General features: G+C 35.6%; 1 protein-coding gene across 21 annotated transcripts in view; it reads left to right on the forward strand.

Moving 5' to 3' along the window:
- Window positions 1-13,793, forward strand: part of FKTN (fukutin) — a 97,057-nt gene that overhangs the window by 22,345 nt on the left and 60,919 nt on the right. For 17 of the 21 annotated variants that reach the window (XR_013535758.1, XR_013535761.1, XR_013535757.1 and 14 more), the window contains 3 exons: window positions 2,765-2,968; window positions 5,504-5,781; window positions 8,618-8,750. Coding sequence is in view for 17 of the 21 variants with exons in the window: in XM_078373845.1 (XP_078229971.1) it covers window positions 2,765-2,968; window positions 5,504-5,781; window positions 8,618-8,750 (615 nt within the window). In the remaining 4 variants the exon portion in view is untranslated. Of the gene's footprint in view, window positions 1-717; window positions 766-2,764; window positions 2,969-5,503; window positions 5,782-8,617; window positions 8,751-13,793 lie in introns of all 21 variants that reach the window. The other 4 variants (XM_078373851.1, XM_078373866.1, XM_078373855.1 and 1 more) reach the window with 1 other exon arrangement.

Raw genomic sequence — 13,793 nt, forward strand, 5'->3', positions numbered from 1 at the left:
CAACAACATTCCCAAACCTTTTCATAAATAGAGCAGTCAGAGTAGGTACAGGTTCACTGATATATTTTAAAATGGAATTTGTGAATATTTTAAAGCTTAAAATAATAGAAAAAGGTAGCTTGACTCTAACCTTTTCATTCAAGAGATGATCCTTGAGGTGAGAGAAAATAATGGATTTTTTTCAAAGTCTTTACTTTCACGGTACACAAGCAAAAAGTTGAAGAGCAGCTTACCACATTCAGTGAGTTCTCTTTATACTCTTTTATATTGAGGGGACTAAAAAAAATTGCAAATGTGGTCACTGAATCACTATATTTGCAAAATTACAGGAAGGGAGAAGCACTGACATACTCTCATTCTAAACTTTTAGAAGGAATAAAAGGTGAAACCTCATCAATAAGTGTGATATTGAGCCCTGGTAAAATTCTAGGGCTAAATGTTTAATGAGTTATTAAACAGATGACTTGGTAGCACTTAGAAAAGAAAGTGATCATAATTAGGAACTAGCCTTTTACTAAGAACAAGTCCTGCCTAATTTTATTAGATTTTAATAAAATTTTAATACGGAGACAGATGAATAGGGTGTTATGATCTCAGCCTAACCGCTTTTGAACAAGATGTTTTTCATTCTTATAAACAAAATGAATTACTGAAGATCAGATGATAATAGTGATTTAGAATTAATTGGATTTAGAATCAATTGGATATGTTTTCCAGGAGCATTAATGATTGTATTGATAACAACTTGGAGGATATGTTTAGAAGGTGAGTTATAGACTCTCTCCTTGACTCTGACATACTCTGTATTTATATTAATAATGATAATGAAGCTGTGTGTTCATCATATTTGTATTTAACACCAAGCTGAGGTCCGTTCAACAAACATTTAAACACCTTTTATGTAGTAGTTCTGTTATCTCATCTTTCTTCCAAACCATTTCTTTCTTGTTTTTTTCCCTAGTATAAAGCACAGAAAGCAATAACCCTGAAAGACACAAAAACAGCTAAATTGGACTATTAAAATTTTAAACTTCTACTCATCAAAAAATATCATTAAGGAAATGAATAAGGATGTCACAGAGTAGAAAATATTTGCAAAACATGTATCTCACAAAGGAACAGTATCAAAGATATATGAAGAACTCTCACTCAACTCAGTAATAGATTTTCTGTTCATGCCCTTTATCAAGTTGAGGAAGTATTTTATTCCTGATTTGCAGAAAGTTCGTTTTTTTTTGTTTTTTTTTTTTTTGAGATGGAGTTTCGCTTGTGTTACCCAGGCTGGAGTGCAATGGCGCCATCTCGGCTCACCGCAACCTCCGCCTCCTGGGTTCAGGCAATTCTCCTGCCTCAGCCTCCTGAGTAGCTGGGATTACAGGCACGTGCCACCATGCCCAGCTAATTTTTTGTATTTTTAGTAGAGATGGGGTTTCACCATGTTGACCAAGATGGTCTCGATCTCTTGACCTCGTGATCCACCCACCTCGGCCTCCCAAAGTGCTGGGATTACAGGGGTGAGCCACCGCGCCCAGTCCTTTATCTTTAAATTCTTGATATTTTACCTGTTTGTTTATCTTGTATATATTTTTATGAGTTCCTTCAGATTTTCTGAATAAGAATTTATTCTTAATTTCATGAAGCACCTTTTTGATCAGCAAACATTTCTTTAAATTAAGTCTTGCTTTCCTTGAAGTACACTTTTAGGCAGTAGTGTATGCCAGATACTCTGTGTATCTTTGCGGCTCTTAGGTATTACTTACTCCTGAGTGTGATTTAGTCAGTTTTCATTCTGCTTTTGAAGTTTTTTCTTTCAGTAGGGGACCTGACTTACTATCTAGCAGATTTATATTTTGAAATATTGCAGTATTAGAAAAGCACATTATATATGGCAGCCATCAAGCAGGCAGTGTATTTTGGTCTGAGTCTTTTGCTTAGAAAGATTAAGTAGCATTACAGATATGAAGAAAAATGGTACAAACAACTGATTTTTGTTTTTGAAAGATTAACAATATTGATTTTTAAAAACAGATAGTTCTTCTCTGAATTTTGCTTGAAAAGATTTAGCTAATACTAAGAGAATAATTTTGTAAGGCCCCACATTTTCATGTCAGATACCACTTCCTCTGAAATTTCTTATCCTTTTGATGTACAGAAAATTTGTAGCTTACTGGTCTGTACTTTTATAATATGTTGTATTTTTTGTTTGTTTTGCTTTGTTTTTTTTTTTTTTTTTTCGAAACAAAGTCTCACTCTGTCACCAGGCTGGAGTGCAGGGACACAATCTCAGCTCACTGCAACCTCTACCTCCTGGGTTCAAGTAATTCTCCTGCCTCAGCCTCCTAAGTAGTTGGGACTACAGGTGTGTGCCACCACACCCAGCTAATTTTAGTATTTTTAGTAGAAACGGGGTTTCACCATGATAGCCAGGATGGTCTTGATTGCTTGACCTCATAATCTACCCACCCCAGCCTCCCAAAGTGCTGGGATTACAGGTGTGAGCCACCGTGCCCAGCACATGTTGTATATGTTTTTTTAATAGCATATTTCACCTTATGTTGAAAGTATTCATCTTTCTTAGAAGACTACTTATTGAGAGCAGAGACCATATGTGTTATTTAATTGTTTATATTTTTAGCACAGATAAGCATGTATCTATTGGGTAAACACTCTATGCATTCTTATACAATGAATGAATAAAAATGTAATAAAATAGGCTATTGTGTTGGTTTACTGGAATTATGAGAATTCTTTTTCTCTCAAACAGCGTGCAGTTAAAAAATTTATTATGCTAACATCCAACCAAAATGTACCAGTGTTTCTTATTGATCCTTTGATATTGGAATTGATTAACAAGAACTTTGAACAAGTCAAAAATACTTCTTATGGCTCCACTTCAGAATGCAAATTTTTCTGTGTTCCAAGAGACTTTACCGCATTTGCACTGCAGTATCACCTAAGGAAGAATGAGGTAAGTGATTTGCTTTCAGATAATAGAATATGTCTCTTTTTACAAAATAGTATGGAATTAGGCTAGTTTAAAATGTAAAACATTAACAGAGTTTTCTAAAACACTTCATAAATTGCATCAGGAATGTTTTCAGCTTTAAAAAACAATACAATTAATCACTAAGGCAGATAGGGGATTTATTTTTCTTATATAATGAGAGGTTAAAAGGTTAGTGGCTATTGATATTAGTTTAGCTAGCCACTGATGTCAGAACTTGTATCTCTGAAATTCTTTACTCATTTCCCTCATTATCACACGATAGCTGTCATAATTCCAGATACCACATCCATGTTCACAGCAGGAAGACGAGAGGAAGGATGCTGTTTTTTTGCCTGGGGAGACTCCTCAGTATCAGTATTTTTAGGTCATTTCTGTTGAACTGTTTGATATCTCATAGAAAAAGCCTACAAGGCTTATAAATAATTTTTACAAAGAATATTTTATAATGTCACTTTATTTTCCCCAAATGAAGTTCATAGAAATTATAACCTTCCTATATACATAATTCCCCAAATCAATATAATGTCTTAACTATAATATAATGTAGAAATAAAAGGAAATGATGTGTATTTCAGTGTGCCGATGCTCCAACATGACTATACTGGAAGACATAATAAAGTAATTCAAATGCTTGTATTTAGAAGTAGGATCACAGAAAATAGTAGCTACAAATATAAACTTATACTATGAATGGTATTATTGATGGTAATATGATTTTCCAAAGTAGTGAGCAAGTTTCCAACAACAAAAATGTAAAATTGTCTCTCCATTGACATAACTATTGTATTCCTGAGAAATAAAGGCTCAGACAATTATAAACAAATTTTTTACTATGTGATTATCTGACAGGACACTTGAAATTTAGTACACAGAATAGATTTTTGTATTTTGGATTGTAGTATATCTAGTGCTCTTGGCCTAGGACTCTAAATGCCAATTTATTAATATGATAAACCAAAAATATCCCCACAAATTTTTAAAATGTCTATTTTGAGAACTATTATTTTAGAAGAAGCGGAATATGCCACAATTGGCAAAACTGATACTACCATAGTCAGAGGAAGAAGCAAAAGCTCAGTCATGCCCAGAATCAGCACATGGGTTCAAATTTATCCTTTTATACATATGACATCCTACTATTCAGGAGATTCAAGAGCCCTTGAGTAGTCCCCCCTAAAACGTCCTCCTGTGTGGAGCTAATTAGATTGTTAGGTTTAATAATGAAAGGCTCTATTTGCATGTGATTTTTCTTTATTAATGCCATTACCATAAAATGAGCAAACCTCTGCCAAGACAAACTGGGAGTGGACTTTTGCAGCACAACCTTGACCTCGGCCTTTATGTCAGTTGATCAGAACAACTATTTTCTTTTCTACTTCTCTTGTTGATGGTTGTAAGAAAGCAAACCATATCATAATTCTGCCTATTTTATCTGTCAGTCTTTCCTCCTATAACCCAAAGTCACGTTCCTCTCAAGATCTGGCTAGCCTTTAAATATTTCCTGATTTATCAGCTGATAATGCTTTCCTTTTATTCTATTCAGTAGTCCTTCTGTGAATTGGCCAACCTCACCCTCAGTCAGTACTTTCTACTTCTTAGGTGTACCAAGAAAGAAAAGGGAAAAAGGGAATATTACACTTGATAATGAAACAAATGATGTTGGAAAATGAACCTTGTCTTATGTTATGTTTGTTTACTTTCTAATGATTTGCATTATAATGGTGTTCTATTATGGTAGTATTTTAAGGTGTTGGGATACAAACTATGAGATGAAAGAGCTACTTTTTTGAAATACTTTTGAAGATAAAGGTTATAAAAGTTAAGAATTCCAAGTTTAATTTTAAGTGCTGTTCTTAAATCAACATTTACTTTATAGAAACTACCCAAGAAACACTAACATGAGCATTCCCATTCCAAGGAAGTGATTTGTATTAATTTTCATAAAGAGAGTCTTTTTTATTTTTTGCGACAGGGTCCCACTTTGTCACCCAGGCTCGAGTGCAGTGCGCGATCTTGACTCACTGCAGCCTTGACCTCTCAGGTTCAAGCAATCCTCCTGACTCAGACCCACAAGTAGCTGGGACTACAGGAATACGCCGCCACACTCAGCTAATTTTTTTTTTTTTTTTTTTCTAGAGATGGAGTTTCACCGTGTTGCCCAGGCTGGTTGCAAACTCCTGAGCTCAAGTGATCTACCTGCCTCAGCCTCCCAAAGTGCCAGGATTATGGGAATGAGCCACAGTGCCCAGCCTGTAAAAAGAGTCTTTGGCTATATCTTTCCTGCTACATACTTTGTCTTTTTGCTACTTTCCTTTATTCTTCCACCACTACCTTCTGCCCATCACCCTCATTTAAAAATACTGTTACAGAGCAGATTTGCACAAAAATATGGCTCAGTTCAATATAAGAATTACTTTAGTTTTGCTACTAGTATTTGGCTGTAAATATTCAATGTTTAAATTTTTTTTTTGATGTTTGATGCTTCTTTGGTTCTAGGAAGGCTGGATTCAGGTAGCTGAGAATATGGGATTTCAGTGCATAAAGATTGAGAGCAAAGATCCCCGGCTAGATGGGATAGACTCACTTTTGGGAACTGAAATCCCCCTGCACTATATCTGCAAATTGGCCACTCATGCGATCCACTTGATAGTCTTTCATGAGAGGAGTGGCAACTACCTGTGGCATGGCCACTTGAGACTCAAAGAACACATTGACAGGAAGTTTGTTCCCTTCCGAAAGTTACGGTTTGGTCGTTATCCAGGAGCTTTTGACAGGTAAGTTCAGAGTCAAAAAGTGAAATGTGAAATCAGTGTTGTTCAGTCATGAATTCTTGCAGTGTTTTTATGTTTGAGTATTGAAATCTAATATATAACTTATCTAAGTGTTTATAATAGCGTTGTTCTTAATGCCTCCAAATTAGAAGCAACCCAGATGTCCTTCTACAATAAAAAGATCGGCTGGGCGCAGTGCCTCATGCCTGTAATCCCAGCACTTTGGGAGGCCAAGACAGGTGAGGTCAGGCGTTCGAGACCAGTCTGGCCAACATGGTGAAACTGCATCTCTACAAAAAAATACAAAAATTAGCTGTGCGTTGTGGTTTTGCCTGTTATCCCAGCTACTGGGGAGGCTGAGGCAGGAGAAGCACTTGAGCCCAGGAGGGGCAGACATTGCAGTGAGCCAAGATTGTGACACTAACACTCCAGCCTGGGCAACAGAGCAAGACTCTGTCTCAAAAACAAAACAAAGAAAAACTATAAAAGAATAAATAATTTTTTATATTCATATAGTAAAGTATTACAAAGCAGAAAAAATAAACTAGAAGTCTGTACACATCATGGATGAATCCTACAATGCTGAGTGACACAATCAAGGCACAGAAGAATGTAAATATTATGATTAGTTTTATAAAAAGTTCAAACACAGGCTAAATTACGTTCATGGATGTATACCTTTATAGTAAAAGTATTAAGAAGACTAAGGAAGAGGTACCAGAAAAGACTGGATAGAGAAGTCTGGACAGAGAACTACAGGGAAGCTGGCAGAATTTCATTTCTGTGGTGGAGACTTTGGTGTTTACTTAATAATTCATTATTTTGTGCCTTTGTATTATATGCACTTTCCTGTATATTTTTTAAAACTTTGTGCAAAACTTTATCTTTGGCTAGTGCAATAATAAAAATGCTTCTTGTAAGAAACAGTTATTTGAAGGAACTTAAGTAAAATTTGATTAGCTATAGTTTGTAATAGTAACAATTACAGGATTAAAAACATTCTTGAAGTTATACTTGGAGTATGAAGTTTCTAACCTAGAATTGTCCTTTTTATTCTCCTTTTGAAATCAGTAATAACAGTGTTACAATCTGTTTTGAATAGCAGAATCTTGATGTAAAGGTAGCAGTAAATATTTGTAAGGATTTTCACATTTAAAAACTCCTCCTCAGCAACTTCCAGTGAGAATGCTTATCTGCTACACTTGAGAAGTTTAAGAGTATGTTTATTCGTACCTTTACACACACACACACACACACACGTTTTTTCTCCCTTTTTCTATCTAGAATCATGTGAGATTGCCTTCTTACTAGTACTTAAAGTCACATATTTGAGAACGACTGAAAAAGGTATTCAAAACTGAAGTCTTCTGTATTTTTTGGGTATGAAAATTCAAAACTTTTCTGAACCAAACCATATTTTCAAAATAAAATGACCAAAAAAATAAGTAGAGATGGAGAAAAATACTTTGTTTTTATTATTGGCTCCTCTTATTTTAGTCAAAAATCTTTTTTCTTTCTTTTTTTTTTTTTTTTTTAAGACGGAGTCTCATACTGTTGCCTGGGCTGGAGTGCAATGGTGCTATCTCAACTCACTGCAACCTCTGCCTCCTGGGTTCAAGCAATTCTCCTGCCTCAACCTCCTGAGTAGCTGGGGTTACAGGTACTTGCCAGCTACTTGGTATGATCAGCTAATTTTTTTTTTTTTTTTTTTGGAAAGACAGGGTTTCACTATGTTGGCTAGGCTGTTCTCGAACTCCTGACCTCAGGATCCACTCACCTTGGTTTCCAAAACTTCTGGAATTACAGGCATGAGCTACCATGCCTGGCTTTAGTCAAAATCTTAATACTCACTATTCTCTTGCTACTTTTTTGCATTTTTTTTCCTTATTCTGTATTTCAAATAACCCTCTTTAGGGACACATTATCTTTTAGTTTTTTAAAGCTTTGTGACTTTATTTCAAAGTTTTATAACTCAGTAAAGTTCAAAATTGTCAGTTACTTATTAAACATAAATGTGTGACAACAGATAAAAACTGTCTCTGCATTGTAAAATGTTATACGAATAGGAATGGAAAACTCTCAAATAATATTTTTAGAGTATGGGATCCAAAATGCATAAGATAGATTTGCAGATTAGCATTTTACCCATTAACGAGACTCTCAGGCCATTGTATTTAACTTGTGTGACTTAAGTGTTAAAAACATTTGCTTCTCTAAAAGTAAACTGAAAATAGCCTGGGGAGAACTGCCAAATGTGGGTGAAGGGGAGGAAGGCAGCAAAACACACTGCCATGTGTGTACCTATGCAACTATCTTGCATGTTCAGCACATGTACCCCAAAACCTAAAATGCAATTAAAAAAAAATTATGTCACATAACTTTTCTTTCTGCTTAAAATGCCAAAGTGTGTAGGAACAAGTACAAATATATAAATATATAAATTACATTAACCAAAATAATTAAAACTCAACCATTGTTTGATATTAGATTTTTCAAGGTCTTACTTAAGTTGCTAATTGATAGCTGAAGTAATTGATGAAAATATGCTTGATGTTTAGGTATTTTGCTAATGTTTGATATTTTTAAGAGGTTGCCAGTATTCTGGATTAAATCCTTTTAATAAATTTTATATTATTGTTATTATTTTACTTTAAGTTCTGGGATACATGTGCTGAACTTGCAGGTTTGTTAGATAGGTGTACATGTGCCATGGTGGTTTGCTGCACCTATCAACCCGTCATCTAGATTTTAAGCTCTGTGTGCATTACATATTTGTCCTAATGTTCTCCCTCCTCTTTCCCCCGACCCCCCATTAATATATCTTAACTTTTGTTTTCAGGCCAGAGTTACAGCAAGTTACTGTTGATGGACTGGAAGTTCTCATTCCAAAAGATCCAATGTACTTTGTAGAAGAAATACCACACTCTAGGTTTATTGAGTGTAGGTATAAAGAAGCTCGAGCATTCTTTCAGGTTAGAGACAACCAAATGTGTACTTTTAAATTAAAGAAAATGTTGGGATTATTTTTATTTTATTTTATTTTATTTTTTGAGACGGAGTTTCGCTCTTGTTACCCAGGCTGGAGTGCAATGGCGCCATCTCGGCTCACCGCAACCTCCGCCTCCTGGGTTCAGGCAATTCTCCTGCCTCAGCCTCCTGAGTAGCTGGGATTACAGGCACGCGCCACCATGCCCAGCTAATTTTTTGTATTTTAATAGAGACGGGGTTTTACCATGTTGACAAGGATGGTCTTGATATTTTGACCTCGTGATCCACCCGCTTCGGCCTCCCAAAGTGCTGGGATTACAGGCCTGAGCCACCGCGCCAGGCCTGGGATTATTTTTAATATTTGAGGATGGTAAGCTGAAGGGACTAATGGAAAATAGAAAAGTAAACATCCTTTTTGATGTGTCTATTTTCTTCTGGCTTGTTTTCTTTCAGTTTTTTAAAAAAGTAGATTAAAAGTTAACGTTAAAAACCAATTTTCTAAGTGAATTGATATTTATTTACTGTTTTATTTGAATAACTTTAATAAATTTAGCACTGGCTTCTGCCTTGAGTTAAGATAGCCCATTAACTTTGTAAAAGACAGGGTATTCTCAATCCAAGTAGGATAAAGCCACTATAGAAGATGGATCGTATATATTTAGAAAAGACTTCATGAAAATATAGTTTGTTTCAGACTTGGCATTGAATCTTTTTTTTTTTTGCATTTATGAAGGTTTTTGAAGATAAATGCTACAAAAAGACTAAGTGCTTTTAAAACTTTATTCTCCTGCTGCAGCTTTCAATTCAATACACACTTAGTGAAAGGTAAATATTCCCAGGCTTCTGGCTCTGGGAATATAAAGATGATTTTGAAATGCATGAAATTCAGCTCTAAGAGATGACATGAAACACAGAGATACAGTGAAAACAGGCAAATTTACAGTGAGGTTTTGGTACCCTAATTCTTTCACTTGCCCTTTATTCTCTGGGGTTCCCTGCCAAGAAAAGCTATATCCACTAGGGAAGAAACACAATGAAATATGTTCTGTCAAGTGCCCAAGACCTACAAATCAGGTTTTTCTAATATAGTGTACTGGCACCTAAAGCTGAGGCCTGACAGCCCAAGTGGGCCTTCCTAGCCCTATTTCCTTAAGTCATTGTGGAGCTGGGAAATTTATGCAGCCAGCCTCATGAATAAAAATCTGAAAAACCACATGTGTGTTGGGCCTGCTTTAGTAGAATAGTGCTGCCTGACATATTCCCACCACACAGTAACAGGAAGTAGAAGAGATGGAGTTTCATGCTTAAACTTGACCACTCTTCCTGTCCTAAAGGAGTTTGCTCTGGTTGTCATCTCTGTTATGCAATTATCACAGTGAATTTTGAATATCTGTCTTGTCCTCTTACCAAATTTTATGAACTTCTTGATAACAGGTATGTTCTGTTTTTTATTTGCCTGCGTTGGCCCAGTGTCTACTATTACCCGGTACAAAGAAAAGATCCAATAGCGTCAGTTTTCAAATTAAAGTGAACGTACATGTATTTGAACACTTGATGGCGCCAAACAGTCTTAAATATAATGCTTGGTGTAAAACAAGCAATGCATTAATCTAATAGACCTCATAAAGCAGTCTCCTTTTATAAAAAAAAAAAAATTTTTTAAACAATTTTAAATACATAAAACCTGCAAGTACACTACCAATACCTTTTTTTCCTGAACCACTTGGGAGTAACATGTTGACCAGATGCCCCACAACTTCAAAAAATTTAGTATTTTTAAAAAAGAGGAACATTCTCTACATGTCCTAATATTAAAGTTAGGAAATTAACATGTACATTTTTACTATTTAATCCCTGTTCAAGTTTTGTGAGTTGTCCCAGTAATAGCCTTGGTAATAAAAGGATTCAATTCAAAATCATATGTTGTCTTAATTTTCCTGTCTTTTTAGTCTTCTTCAGTCTGGGACAGTTTCTCAGTTTTTTTTATTGCTTTCATAATTTTAATACTTTTGAAGATTACAAGCCAGATGTTTTGTGCAGCGTCCCTCATTTGGGGTTTGTCTGGGGGTTCCTCGTGTTACATTTAGGTTATACTTCTTCAGAAGGTTACAAGTGGTGCCCTGTTCTCATTACTTCTCATTGGGCACAGCATAATTTTGTTTTGTCCCATTACTGCTGATATTCACATTGTTCACCTAATTAAAGTGCTGTCTGTGAAACTTCATATCTTCACCACTATGAAGTTTCTGTTTTTCCCTTTGTAATAATAAGCATCTGGCAAGAAGTTACTTTAAAACTATGTAAATATTGTTTTCCTCATTACATTTTCAGTTTATTTGTTCATATCAGTATGCATTCATGGTTTCCTTTTTTACCCAATGGGTAATTAATGAGCTCCAGCCTGTTGAATATCAGTGAAAAAACACAAGTAAAGTTGGCATACCTGTACACCTGGCCCAGGAATATCTAGATAGCAACATTCTTGTTTAACTTCTGCTAATTTGCTCTAAGATTTTGGGCAATTTTCTGAGCCTTAGTTTCCTCAGCTATGAAAAAAGTTGGTACCTTTTGTCATCTTATTCTTTGATATAAAATTCGTGGTTTTGGATTCCAAGATTCTTCTTGGGCTTTGTGTCCCCATTCATTGGCTGCACAGGAAAAATTAAATAAGCATGATATTTAAATTAGAATATTAATTTAGTCTTTTTTAGAGGAATAGTATTTCTAAGATTTGTACTTGGAATTTATTTTTATATAATTACTTAATTTATTTTATTTTTGACTTTTATTTTAAGTTCCGGGTGCAGGTGCAAGTTTGTTACATAGGTAAACTTGTGTTGTGGAGGTTTGTTGTACAGATTATTTCACCACCCAGGTGTTAAGCCCAGTACCTGTTAATTTTCCTGATCCTTTCTCTCCTTCCCCCATCCAAAAGTACTCACTGTGTGTTTTTCCCCTCTATGTGTCCACCATGTGTTCTCATCCTTTAGCTCCTACTTGTCAGTGAGAACATGCAGTATTTGGTTTTCTGTTCCTGTGTTAAGTTTGCTACGGATAATGGCCTCAGCTCCATCTGTGTCCCTGCAAAGAACATGGTCTTATTCTTTTTCGTGACTGCATAGTATTCCATTGTGTATATATACTACATTTTCTTAATCCAGTCTATCATTGATGGGCACTTAGGTTGATTCCATATCTTTGGTATTGTAAATAGTGCTGTAGGGAACTCACACATGTATGTGTCTTTATAATAGAATGAATGATTATACATTATTAGGTACGTATACCTGATAATGGAATTGCTAGGTCAAATGGTATTTCTGTCTTTAGGCCACTGAAGAATCACCACACTGTCCTCCACAGTGCTTGAACTAATTTATACTCCCAGCAACCATGTATAAGAGTTTCTTTTTCTCCAAAATCTCAACAGTTTCTGGGGTTTTTTATTTTTATTTTTTATAGTAGCCATTCTGATTGATATTAGGTAGTATCTCATTGTGGTTTTGATTGCATTTCTCTCTAATGGTCAGTGATGTTGAACTTTTTTTCATATGATTGTTAGCCACATGTATGCCTTTTGAAAAGTGTCTGTTCATGTCCTTTGCCTACTTTTTAATGGGATTGTTTGCTTTTTCTTGTAAATTTGTTTAAGTTCCTTATAGATGCTGGATATTAGACCTAATATCTATGATTTGCAAACCATAGTTGGTAAAAATTTTCTCCCATTCCTTAGTTACCTTTTTACTCTGTTGATAGTTCTTTTGCTGTGCAGAAGCTCTTTAGTTTAATTAGATCCTATTTGTCAATTTTTGCTTTTGTTGCGATTCCTTTTGGCATCTTCATGAAATTTTTGCCTGTGCCTATATCCTGAATGGTATTGCCTGGGTGGTCTTCCAGAGTTTTTGTAGTTTTGGATTTTACATTTAAGTCTTTAGTTCATCTTGTACAAGCTAGTTTTAAATGAAAAAAAGGTATGTATACTATGTTTAAAGTGTATAATAGATGTTTAAGGTATATAGGTGTATGCATGTATGCAGTTTGACACATACTAGGATCAGTTCCAAGAAATGGAATTTCTGGCCAGGTGCGGTGCCTCATGCCTGTGATCCTAGCACTTTGGAAGGCCAAGGCAGGTGGATTGCCTCAGCTCAGAAGTTTGAGACCAGCCTGGGTAACATGGCAAAACCTTGTCTCTACAAAAAGTACATAAAGTAGCTGGAAATGGTGGCGTGCACCTGTAATCTCAGCTACTTGGGAGGCTGAGGCAGAAGAATCACTTGAACCCAGGAGGTGGAGGTTGTAGTAAGCCAAAATTGCACCACTGCTGCTCTCCAGCCCGGGCAAAAAAAAACAAAGAAAGAAAGAAAAGAAATGGAATTTCTGAGAGTGTCACAGTGTCATGTTAGGAAAGGTATATCGGGGTGGGAATATGTCCATATGGGGACAGTACCAGTACCAGCAAGAGGTAACTGTCAGACCTGATGTTTTTGTAGAGCACAAAACTTTCATATCGGCTATTTAATCCTTTGAGTCACTCTGTGTAATAAGGCAAGGATTCTCTTAACAGATAAGAAAATTGATGTTTCAAGATGTCAGTTGCACAGTCATTGTTGGTGGAGCATGGACTGAGTCCTAGATCTCTACCTCTAACTCCAGGCTTTTCCCACTATAACAAGCATTAGAAGATGTTTCTCATTCCAGTCATATGTTGTAAGAGCACTTATGGCTTTGAGGAAAGGGTTGTGTTCAAATTAAAGAAGAGATCCTGTGTAATTTGTAAATTCTGTAGACAGTGACTTATCTGCAAGAAACTCTTCTTCCTGAAGGTAGGATACTTTTTTGCTTAAGATCTGTATAGTCCATCTGGGATCTATATTCTTGCCTGCTGTATTGTAAAAGAATCACAGGATATTTTAGAATGTTGCAGGCATGGGAGGGGCGTTGTCAATTATTTATTCATTTGCCCATTCATCAGTATATGTTTTTCAGATATTGTGTGCCAGGTACCATTCTAAACCTGTAGATAC

The sequence above is a fragment of the Callithrix jacchus genome, chromosome 1 (assembly GCF_049354715.1).
Source record: "Callithrix jacchus isolate 240 chromosome 1, calJac240_pri, whole genome shotgun sequence".
NCBI lineage: Eukaryota > Metazoa > Chordata > Mammalia > Primates > Cebidae > Callithrix > Callithrix jacchus.